This window comes from Varroa destructor, unplaced genomic scaffold (genome assembly GCF_002443255.2).
Source record: "Varroa destructor unplaced genomic scaffold, Vdes_3.0 BEIS01000001.1, whole genome shotgun sequence".
Lineage (NCBI taxonomy): Eukaryota > Metazoa > Arthropoda > Arachnida > Mesostigmata > Varroidae > Varroa > Varroa destructor.
This window is the reverse complement of record NW_019211454.1, coordinates 6,807,236-6,818,948: the sequence shown is the minus strand read 5'-3', so window position 1 is coordinate 6,818,948 and position 11,713 is coordinate 6,807,236. Positions and strand designations below refer to the sequence as shown.

The following is an 11,713-nucleotide window of genomic DNA, read 5'->3' as shown; positions in this document are numbered from 1 at the left end:
GAAGAGCTGCAGAACTGACCTGTATAAGCTGAGGTGTTCAGCGTTGCGTTGGCCAAGACCGCTGGGCTAGCTAAGTTTACCAGCTTTCTCAAGTCATTGCGTTTGACAATGTTGCTCCAGGAAACGCTTCCCTTTTACCCTTTACAGTGTGGTGCCACAGCCAGTCCCTAGCTCTTAAAAAGATTCTGCCACCCCCTCCCTCTCTTTCTTCATCTTTCAATCTTGATCCAGGTTTCCCGGCCTATAATCGTGTATTGTTTTTGGGCTGACCGCAGCGGCCGGGACAAAAGCGGAAGTTGCTCGCATCGTGTGATCAGAGTCTGCGCTAGTTGGCAAAAAGTCGATTTTGGCGGGTCAGTTAGACAATCAGATATTGATCATTGGTGTTAGCTAGCTACGGCTTATAGATAGTTTCGCCCGATTGAAACTTACACGTCACCACGCCCCACGCTACTTGCTTCAGGTAACGTCGTCTCGAACGGTCCCCAAATGGATTCCCATACTGCCATTAAGGCCCCTATGGCAACTTTCTTGGTCCATCCAGAAGGCTACCCCGCAGCGATCAGATCGCCCCGTTTCTGTCTCATAGGACCTTTGTTCACAACCACCATTAACAGAATAGCTACTTTCTTGTCATGGATATAGAGACTTGGTAGTTCTCACAAGCAAGCATCTCGATTTTCAAAAAAACCAAACGAACAGATCGATGGCTTATTGCCTAAGCTGCGGATGCGTCGCTTGATTTGGACGGTAGCATACCATACAAATCGCTCGAAGCATGAAAGTAAGGGGCAGTCAATATATATTATATAATTTTATGCATTACACGTACGCTATGGTATATATGGCAAAGGGTATATCCAGTAGCTCTGAATCGTCCACCATGAAATTGTAAAGCTGGAAGATGGATAGGAGAAAACGAACAGAGAAGTAACAACGCTACCTCATAGGCGTTTTAGCGGACGGTGGACTATGTTATTCCCACCTACCAAGTACCAACTTCACGCCATGGTCGCGCCCCCATTCGATAGCTAGCCACTGCATTATATTACTCAACCCACCTGCTCTTGAGGAATCCAAGCGGACGCACTCGGTCTTTTTGCAAAGAGCCATAGTTCCGTTCCTACCAGCAAGCAGCAGTACGAGTAACCGCAAGCCGGCAACCACGCTGGCCAAGTGGAACTGTGCCGTTCGTGCTCCTGCGTCGTGGCATCCGACTGGTAGATCGACATATTGACGATAGCTTTTCTCATCCAGCCCCCTTTCTTATCTCGATCTGTTGTTCCTAGCTAGCTTTCCAGAAACGCAAAAGAAAGTTGCCCCCTTCGTGTATCATCACCCAGTTGTTTCAAGCTTAAGTCTCGAGGCCTCGCCACGCCTTACCGTTCGTTGACGCTCTCATCTGACCAGCCGAGTTTACTCGTTATGGACTGCGTTGCAAATAACGGCAACAGGACGCGCGAAGATTATGAAGGGAAAAAATGAGATAACGATGAGGGAAAGTCTATGAGAATTAACTAAGTAGCGGGAGAAAAAAAGCAGTAGTCAGTAATAAAAAGTCGGCTGCAGGTACCCACAAACACACAGGCGGCTGCCGGCGAAACGAAACCATGCATCTACCGTTTGGTTCAGTTGGTGGGTTCCTAGTTGGAGTATACTCTTAGGAACCAGTTAGCTTATTACGTTTCTAGCATAGCTTTGATGAAAATCAAGCGCATTTCGCAAACGGTAAATGATTCGACGTGTTACGATACCTTCAGATACCCGTTTTTTTTTTAATCTTTATTAAGATCATTGTTTCTGCCACTCGTTTTTATGCTTCCGAGCATGTGTACGCTCAAATGTATCTATAATTGTAATTCTAAATTGCCACATCTTAATACCAATGCTCTATATACAGTATTTGGTATAAAACTATTTTCTATGAAACTTGCAGAGTGCCGATTTAAGCAAATTACACTTACCCTTAGGTGGGTCAGTGCTCTACCAGACCCCTCAAATTAAATTAGTTCTATATTTGCTCCGACGGATAATTATGTCAAGATCTATGGTTATGCGACCGCAATGATAAAAGCTGTGATATTCCCAACGCAGTTCTGTTTGCCGTTGCTGGCAGCAGGGATCTTGTGACTATACGCGGTCTAACGAAGATTTCCTTATTTTGCACGTCCTCAATAGTTTTTACCTACGGGTTTTTCAGTGCCCTTTATTTTTAGCTGAATTCATGATATATCTTTGTTTTTTTTTCTAGGTACGCGTTGAATAGGCATCATCTGATAGAGCTACAAAAGAACTCCACAATGAACCGTATAAGAGCCTCCATACGAAAGATTTATTCCAATGAGGCGATGCTTCGAGTCGCTTAGACACAAGCGACACCGGGTGACGGACATAGTCTATGAGAAATTTCACAAGGTAGAAACATCCAGCAGAAGTATAACATCAGCAACAACATATAACCGCGGTACAGCATAGTGCTAGCTAGCGCTGTTGTGCTCGAAGATTCATATCATTGGCATCTTCTTCCGCTACTCCACACGGTTCTATTCGTTTCGATGACATCTATCATGCGGCTATCGAGTCGGCCAGATACGCCTGCGTCTCCTTTTGCCACCACGCTCGCCATTATAACGCAAAGCTAGCGGATGTCGCTGTTGTTTAAAACGTCGTAATGGAGCCACAAGACGGGAAGATCGGAGCACTGCAGGGCCGTCAGTATTTGGGATCCTAGTGTTTGATAAGAAAAAAGCTCATGCCGAAATAAGCAAATAGTTGTAACTGGCCGTATTCTACTCGACATGTACCATCCACAATATGATCCTCACTGGCCACTGTCTGTTCCATTGTTCCTCAATGAACGACTAAGCTAGGTAAAAAAACGCGGGTACGACACAGCTCCGGATAAGTTCAGTCTTCTTCATGCGTAAAAATAACAGTGTGGATCGGGGAACACGAAAAGAAAGCAGAATAGATAGAGAAAACACCAACGATGCGAGATGACGAACCTTGGAAGCCACAGAAGCGAAGTTTAGCGAAAGTTAGAATCGTGAACTGAGCGCATAACGCTGTACTGCACATCCTCAAATGCTTATGCCGGAAATGGGATATGTCGTGCAGTGCTGATGCCTGCTATGCTTCGATGTCGCGAATTCGAAGAGGTCATTTTTTTGTAAGGCAGTTTCTCCCTGCGGCGTTGCCACATTTAGCAACACTTTCTCCAGTACTGTTGTCCCTATACATCGACCCGATTCCATCCGAACTCTGTTCATCCGTAATTCTCACTGTATGTGGTTCAGGCACTTGGACTCTCATTCCTAGTATGATCTTGCAGGTTGCGCTCGAATGTCATGAGAGCTTTCCGACCCAGCTTCCCCTTTTTTTCCTTTCCCCTCTCTCCTCGCTTCTTTCATTTCTATGCCTGTGTCTCTGTTTTTATTTCGAAATTTTTATAACATCGTATTTGGGTTTGACTGTCATATCTCTATGGCTAGTATCATGCGTCGTTTATATTGGTTATGGTCAGGAGCAACAAACAACCAGGCAGGTGTTCGAAACGTTTCACGAGTCTAACAGGCAACTGAAATAATCGCTAAGAAAAAATCAGAGTCTACATGCAAGAGTTTCGTCATTACTATCGTTTGCCAAGATGGCTGAGCTTTTTGGCCATTAATCTGATTTAGTTACAACAGTTGGGTATCTTCATATTTATCACCGTCGTTTCAATTTAATTCGGGTCATGACATGACACTTATATTGCGATTTTACTTATTAGCCATATTGTTTGTATTCATAAATATCCCTCATTATTCGTTGTGTTTTCTGGACATAACACGCTGCTGCTGCTACTGCCTAGTAAGTGAAAAAAGAAAGTTCTGTGAAGCTTTCAAATAATATCTTTCCTGTACCTTCCTGAACGCGCCGCCATCCTAACCATCACTTGCACTGTTTGTTAAGTTTCACTTGCTTAATTGATTTATCGAACCATTCGTTACTTGAGATATCCACGTGTCATTCGTCCTCTTTACCGCGCGTTGTCCTGGCATGACACCTAGAGTACATCAAAGCTCTGGTCTAAATATGTCCACCTCTATTGCGTAAGTAGTCTTTACATAAGATGCTAGCCATACGGTATGTAATATGCAATTATTGCAACTTGATGTCGCCGATGTCAACAACGTCTGTGTACTAGGACCTCTTACCATCACCGTTACCACTTCCAGACACTCGTCGCATCTCAAACACCGATCTTTCGGAGTCTCTATCATGGCGTAGGGCAATAGCAACAGTTTATCGTAGGATATGTACAGAGCTGTGAGGAAAGGTATGACAGCATGGCTGTGGATAGAGTTGTCGCTCCCGTCCGTATTTCTGACACGACCGAGACAGCAGATCCGAGGCGGATGTTCGGGGATGTTTACAAGTGCCTTTTATTCCAAAGCCTTTTTCCTGCTCCTTTTGTTTCCTGGTCCTGGAAAATAGGGACAGAGGGGAAGGAGGAGAAAGAGGGCCCGACCCGGTACGGCTTAGTCCGCACCGAGTCTGGCGGTTGCACTGCTTATTATTGTAGGCAGAAGGTTCGCAAATCAGGACAAAGCTTTGCGGTCTCCGAGGTCATCTCCTGTGACTGCGTGGGCTAGCTTCTTGACTGGGTAAATACGACTAGCCGTTTTCTCTTACCTCATGCTACCGATGAAGACTAGCGTTTGCTTGCCTACAGTTGCAGGAAAGACTTAGGGCTCCGGAGCTCTGACTAGTAACTAGCGGGCCAACTTCATGAAAGCCGAGTGTCGATGAATACGACAGTGACGATGGCCGAAGCGCAACGCTGACAGTGGGACCTGTCGTGGAAGCCTCTGTGTGCATGTATACTAGCGTTTGCGATGGACGTACGTAGTTTGTGTCTGTGTTGCAGGAAAAAGACAGAGATGGATTGTAACGCGGCACAATGTGTTGCTTCTGTGTAGTTATATGAGATCAGCATCTCTGTGTGGCATTTCGTATGACAGTGGCGGATATGAACGGGGCGGACAGTGTAGACAACGCTACTACGTAAGGTTTAACCACCGCCACCTTCCCGAACCCACAAAGAACGACAAGCTGGGTCAAACTGTCGTTGCTGTATTGAATGAGGTTTCTACGCGCAATCCAAATAGAAAGGCGCTTCCTGCTCCAGCGATGTGGCAGTGTTAGCGGGTTGATGGAGCGGTACGTTTATTGCGTTATCACAGTCAACGCGTTGGCAGTGATTTTTTTCCAATAAATGTTATCACGGTTCCTCTCGCTTTCTCTTGCCTTTCCTCGATCTTGTTTTCTCTTTATTCTTTCACGAATACTTGGACAAGAACGCGCTACAAATGCGTCCGCATTCTGGCCATGCTAAGGGTAGTGGCAAAAGCGGAAAGGTGAGTTTGACACGCCCTGCACCCCTCAATACTCCCTTCTCACCCTCCCAAATCTGAGGCAAGACTGTTTCGCCTGTGCTGTCTTCTCTGCAACTCTTCTGGCTCTTTTTCCGTGCCCCTGTTCTATATGCGAATAAAGGCACTAACCGGCCGGCCGGCCGGCCGGCCGATTTCCACGGGCCGTATTTGATGCATCGATTCTTTCATGCACCTCTGCCGGCTGTCTGCCCGCATGCGCTTTCTAGGTTAGCAGGGTCGAAGGGACGCTGACTATCTGCTAGGTTTCTCGTCGGCTCGTCTGCTGTCCTTCCAAACCGTCCGACATACACGCAACGTTGCTGTTCGCGCTTCCCTTTTTCGTTTTACTTGGTAGCAGTACTGGTTGGTTCTCGATGTCGACTCGTTCTAATGGCATCGACACTACCTCTACGTTGTTCACGTATAAGCGCCCTTATATAACCCCTACTTTACTCGTGATGCAAGCTTCACCTTCTCACCTACGTTAAACTTAAAACATCCTTCCAATTTCGAGCTCTAAATTCTAGCTGAGCAAACTATACTGTAAACTTCGAAATATTCGTTATATAAATGTATAGAGCATAGAAATTTAGTAAAAGGAGTTGTGATTTGTTTCATCATTCACTAAAGATGTGTGACCTAATGCGTTTCCGACTTTCACACCAGCTCAATGTGGAAGTTTTAGAATCTTTTAAAGTAGGATAAGTGTGTATTTTACATATACTAGGCAACTGAGCATATTGTGCCGATTTTTGGTTTTTTGATAGGGAAAAAAAAGATCGGGTTAGCGCCAACTGGAAATGCGGCATCAAGTTAGAGTCAGAACCAGTGCTAACGCATCCAATACACTAGATATATTAGAATTCGGCTAAGAACCTAATCATCGTTGCTCAAAGGCAACATCGATGCAAAAAATGTAAAATATAGTATGCCAATTCTATCGCTTATTGCCACCTTTTAATCAGCTGAAAGTGGCCACTACTTCTCCTGAAGGATATGGCGAGATGGGCTGCTCTTGTCATCCATTGAAAAGGATAATAATTGTGGTATTCGAGTGATAAGTAGAAAAACAATGTAGGTACGTTTCCGGTCCGTGTTTGCTGTTACGATACATGTCGAAATTTTATAAGCGGATAATATTAAAGGAGTAATGAAGGTCAACAACTAACCACCGGCGTTATGGCAGGTTTCTAGTCCTCTCTGTAGGTACTTTAAATAACTTTTGAATTGCAAGCCGCAAGAAGACAAAATTTAGCTGGTAAATATGTCAGTCCTCTAGAAACTTGTACATGAAAAGCGGTGAAGTTTACACATAGAGGAATGAACTCAGGAGGAAAAATTTCCTTTAGTCTTGAAAATCAATACTCAATACTAAAATTTTTGTTCCTCGAAGGCCAGAGCGCTGTGGAAGACTGTTGAAGATGTTACGTCAGAAGGCCTTAAGCGAAAGCGCTGTGCATGAATGGTGCAAACGTTTCAAAAACGAAAATATGAGCATGAAGAGGTGACAGGATGTTAAGACTCGAAGGACAAGCCTCAGTCGTAAAGTTTCTCACTACAGTAGGGCTTGAAGTCGGAGAACTCTTTCAGCTAAAACTAGCATTTCCCATATAAGGTTTATAGTAAAAATTCTGAAAATGCGGGAACTGAGTAAAAAGCAAGTCTTCCGTGAATTGACTCCAGGTCAACTGGAAATACGTGTGACGTATTTCACGCGCTTTCCGTGACTCAATTCCTTAACTCAATTAACAAAAATTCATTCTGGCGTATCTGGTTGGGAGGGAATAGTTCAGTCATTACCACCAGAGAGGAACCAATAATAGAAAGAATAGCATCACCCTAGAGAGAAATCGAGTTTGGTGGCAGTGTCGAGTAGATTGGGCGTGAGAAGATGGCAGTGCCAGCGATGAACGTCAGTAATATCTTTGCTTTGAGATACAAAAATGAGTGCAACCTATATCCCCACCCTTGGCACGGCAACCGAAAGCATATAATCTGGTTATCTGATGACAACGCTGGACCATTCCTTAACTTCTTCCTGAATTAAAACAGAGTATCTAACGTTGGCTATATACTTAAGTCCATGTGGTTATGGAACTTTGCAGGCCTTGAAAAGGACAACTGGTGGGCAAGTATGTTCCGCTATAGATTCACCTCGAAAAGCCATAGGTAGAGAAATGATATAGGGGAACGCGAATGGTAGGTGTACGGCTGTCCAGAAGTTGCCGCAGCGCTAAAGCATATGGGTAAAAATAGAGGACAGTACACAAACACTGCAAAAGAATCATTCAAATCCAACTGATTGAAACGTTATTATTTTAAAGCCTGCCGAAATTGTTTACGACAACCTAAATGTTTCAGCGCAGATTTCTGAAAAGTACTGGATTATATATATATATATATATATATATATATATATATATATATATATATAATCTTTCTTTCTATACATGCAAGCGCTTGCTACAAACTAAAATGTCGCAGAAGGGTAAATCAAGCCAATTCGAAGGATGGTTCATTAAGAAGCTGCATACCGCCGCGTTAGTTTTCTGAAGCACATTTTCTACAGTTATATCGATACACGCAAGAGAGCAGTTTCTCAGAATTTCGTCTTTACCAACTTCTCATTTAATGTGATGTTCCTCGTGTCCTTCGTCTATTTACTTTCACTGAGGTCATCAACGATGGAGGCGAAACTCCGGATGTCTGAGACCTCATTCGAATACACTTCAATTTTTTTTTGCTCGTCAACTAGCGAAGTCATTGGTTTGTTGGTTGTTTTACTTAGAACGCTGCCACAGAGAAGGTACCAGACACAAGTCTGAATGGTGTTTTCAAACTTCTGTAGATTTGGCCGTCTACTTCATCTAAGCCCAAAAGGCAGGGTAGATATCCATGCTATGTAGTTAGCTTGGACTAGCGGTCGCAGCTGCGAGAACTCCCCTCAACAGCTGGCGCCCGGCAAGTGACACATTCGAAATGAATACCTCGGCTTTCACCGAGAGTTCATTAAGAGGGGGGATTTTCTGACCGGCATGTGAGTGTGCAGCCGAAAGCGTCGATAGTACTGGTTGAGAAGTCGTACTGGCGTCGGTGGAATATATGTTAAAAGTTAAAGCCGCCGCAGCTTTCACGATACCTTTTTAGCTCGGCCAGCATCGCCCTTGCCACTCTACATTTCTTTGCTGATACGTCCAGGTAAGGTCATCTCACAATCTAGCTAGTCCTCACGTTTGACGAACTGACTGATTGCTTGTTGTTCCATCGTGAACTACACAGAATATTTCCGGAAGGCTAGGTTCGGGTGCATATAAGATTACCGGTAATTCAGCTGGCGTAAACGAGCGTCATTAAAATAAGCCCAGGCACGAATTGCTACCTATGACATGGGGTATATAAAAATAATTGCATACGTATATGCGAATGATGTTATAACACCTTCGACCGCCTATGCTAGATATATCCCTTCGCTTTAGAGTTTCCAACTTAGAGAAATAAAGTAGACCTTTGGTACGTTTTTACTCCGTGGCTACCAAAAAAAAAAAAGGTTTCTCTTGGGTACAATTCCATTTAGGTCAGAAGGTGGTCGCAGGTTAAACTTCCAGTAACGCCTGCAACGAGGTTGTTCTTAATGCAAGCAGTGCAAGGACTAAACAAATGTCTCATTTTCTATGCCCGGTACTGCTATTAAATATCGCACGTAAATAAGCGGTTCTTGGCAGGGCGAGACCAGGACTATCTACGCCTAATTTCGAGCTCCTAAGTTTGGTAGGCAAACACGTTAGCACAACACCATTTTACGGGGAATGCGCTAATTAATAGAAGCTGATTAATTTCAAACACTAGAAAACAATGATTTATTGCAAATGGTTGGATATTTAGCTCAACGAAACTGGCCGATCCTTTTTTTTTATAACGGTTTTACGACGACCAGTATGGTACAGTTCGGTTTCCACCTGTTACGACAACATAATATTGATGGCTGTGGTAAAGTTTGCTTTAGACGTAAGGAGTGCAACTGTTGACTTCCTGCTGTCGTTGCAGTTGCAATTTTTGCCATACACGGTCCGTTCTTTTCCATTGCCTGCTGATGTCACCCTTCCGCGTTTGCTTTGCTAAGTTGGCGGCCGATATGCTCAGTCCCCGCAGCTTCCTTAATGCCACCGTACTAAGTCTATCTTTATCTTAATAGAAATTTAACCTACTTGTGCTGTATGTGGCCATTAGACGTAAGACGTGCGGATCGGGGAGGCTGGTAAAAAGAACTGATTAGAGGCCGCCAAACAAAGATCAGTGGAGCAGCCGTTGCTGCTGCTGTAGCTGAACGAGCCAACTCACTAGAATAGAGTGGCCTGTTACGCACAGCCAGCCCGCAGATAAAAGCACACGGCAGTAATGGCGGTCCAACTCCCAAAGGAATTGAGGAAACAAAAACAGAAGGCAAGCAAGCCTCGGTTCCATCTCGCCTGTCCCAGTTAGCTTCCCCTTACTAAGTGCATCTCGGTCGCATCTCTCTCAAGCAAACGACTTTCAACGTATCTTCGACTCCCGCCGCGGTCGCTTTCTCCTCGGCCTTGCACAGGCTGACCATCTTCCCCATGCCATCGCTATTGATGCTACTACTTGCCCTTCTGCCTTAGTGACAAGCTTGCAAGTGCTTGAAATCTCGAGCCAAGACTAGTCGAGCATACACGAATATGTATGCACGTCTGCTCGTCTGAGCTTCTAATACTGGGTCTACGGTGTCTACTACTGGTCATGATCACTACAACGTTACCGATCTCAACACATTGCGACCAGAGCCCCATATGACAAAGCAGCGATGTACGCTGGCAATTGCGACTGTAGTAATAGCGGTTTGCACAACGTTTCCATTCGCTGCTGCTGCTGCTGTTGCTGCCTGCTGTGAACATGTTGTCCTGTAGATGTTAACGTTCCTCGCTTGAAGTATGTCTGGACGCTGCTACCATAGAATTTAATCGGTACAAAGAGCAGTGAGAGCCTGAGCAGTGAGGTAGCAGCAGTGAGAGCCTGAAGCATCACGACAGCAAGCAAGATTCTTAGTGAGCCATGTAAAATGACAAAGAGGTAATCGACGTGGACATGGACATTCAAACCCTCGCTGTCCCGTAGAACGTTAAAGAGCAAATTTCAAGTTGACATGTCAAACGACACATCTTTTATGGACATGGAAGCGTGGAAAGTTAGCAAAAGAAGACATGTGAACACACGGTCTGAAGGGAAGAGAGGAAACGGGAGCAGCCACAACGTTAGCGTACTATTCCACACATAAGCACAGGTGAGGTGCCGCAACTTCCAAGCGATGGACCAAAAATGGTTGACCGGGTGGCCGGTGGGTGCGTCTATTTCAGTTAAAGGGACCTCCTTCATGCCGTATTAGGGTATGGTGATCAGTTAGTTTCAAGGGGTTGTCAATACCATTCGAGCAGTGACGGCTAAGGCAACCTGATTACACACGCATGTATGTTCATCAGTTAACAACCAGCATCTATCATGCCCCTCGTGGTAATTCCCTCTGTCTAGACTGAGAAGGGAGAACGTAGCCGAGAAAGAGCGAGAAAGTCAGGATATGATAGCGCTGGGGTCCAGCGTGCGCGAACAATATAAAACCCATTTAATGCTGTACAAAACTACGCCAGATTGATCTAGCGCGGTTAATAATGTGATCTTTGCCACCGCCTCTGTCGGAGGCGTCTGCAAGTTTAAATGCTGCGTCATAGTTACAGAAGCGTCGTCAGGGTCGTGATTGCGTCGAGGTCGTGTTTATGATTCGGTATGGAATCGTTCGGTTTGTTGATCTGTTTTTTCGTGCTTACGATTTTCTTTAAATTCCACTGCAAGTTCGCCCCGAAGTCCTCCAGCTTTGACAGTTTTACAGCAATACTGTTATACACCTATGTGCTTCTTAGTGGTTCCGTTCTTCTTATCGGCGCCAGTGTCGTATTCGCCATTGACCTTTTGGTTATCATCGTCGTAAGAGGATAACTCTGTTGACCTGTTCAGAGCTTAAGATAAAGGATGTCGCGGCCAGTGGTAACAACAGGTCGTTTTATCAGAAGCACCTAGTGCGGACTATTGACATAGGCAGATTGCCTCCTGACCGGCACCTGCCTACTTCATGCGTCGCACAATGGGCCGCTAAAATATATTGAAGGACAATAGTTATATGAAAATACGGTAAAGGCGAACAGTTATGGCGGCTGGATCAGCAAGGCTAAGTAAGAACTACTGGTAATGCGTCAGCGCCATTTAGTAGTAGTAGTAGTAGTGCT

At 44.8% G+C, this 11,713-nt stretch overlaps 1 protein-coding gene across 5 annotated transcripts in view; it reads right to left on the bottom strand.

Annotated features, from left to right (window-relative positions):
* The window catches only part of LOC111242808 (uncharacterized), a 403,678-nt gene that overhangs the window by 77,271 nt on the left and 314,694 nt on the right, over positions 1-11,713 (bottom strand). For 2 of the 5 annotated variants that reach the window (XR_015317534.1, XM_022787632.2), the window contains exon 1: positions 1,062-1,248. The exons of the other annotated variants lie outside the window; for them this stretch is intronic. Coding sequence is in view for 1 of the 2 variants with exons in the window: in XM_022787632.2 (XP_022643367.1) it covers positions 1,062-1,232 (171 nt within the window). In the remaining variant the exon portion in view is untranslated. Of the gene's footprint in view, positions 1-1,061; positions 1,249-11,713 lie in introns of those variants that run through there. 5 annotated transcript variants of the gene reach the window in all.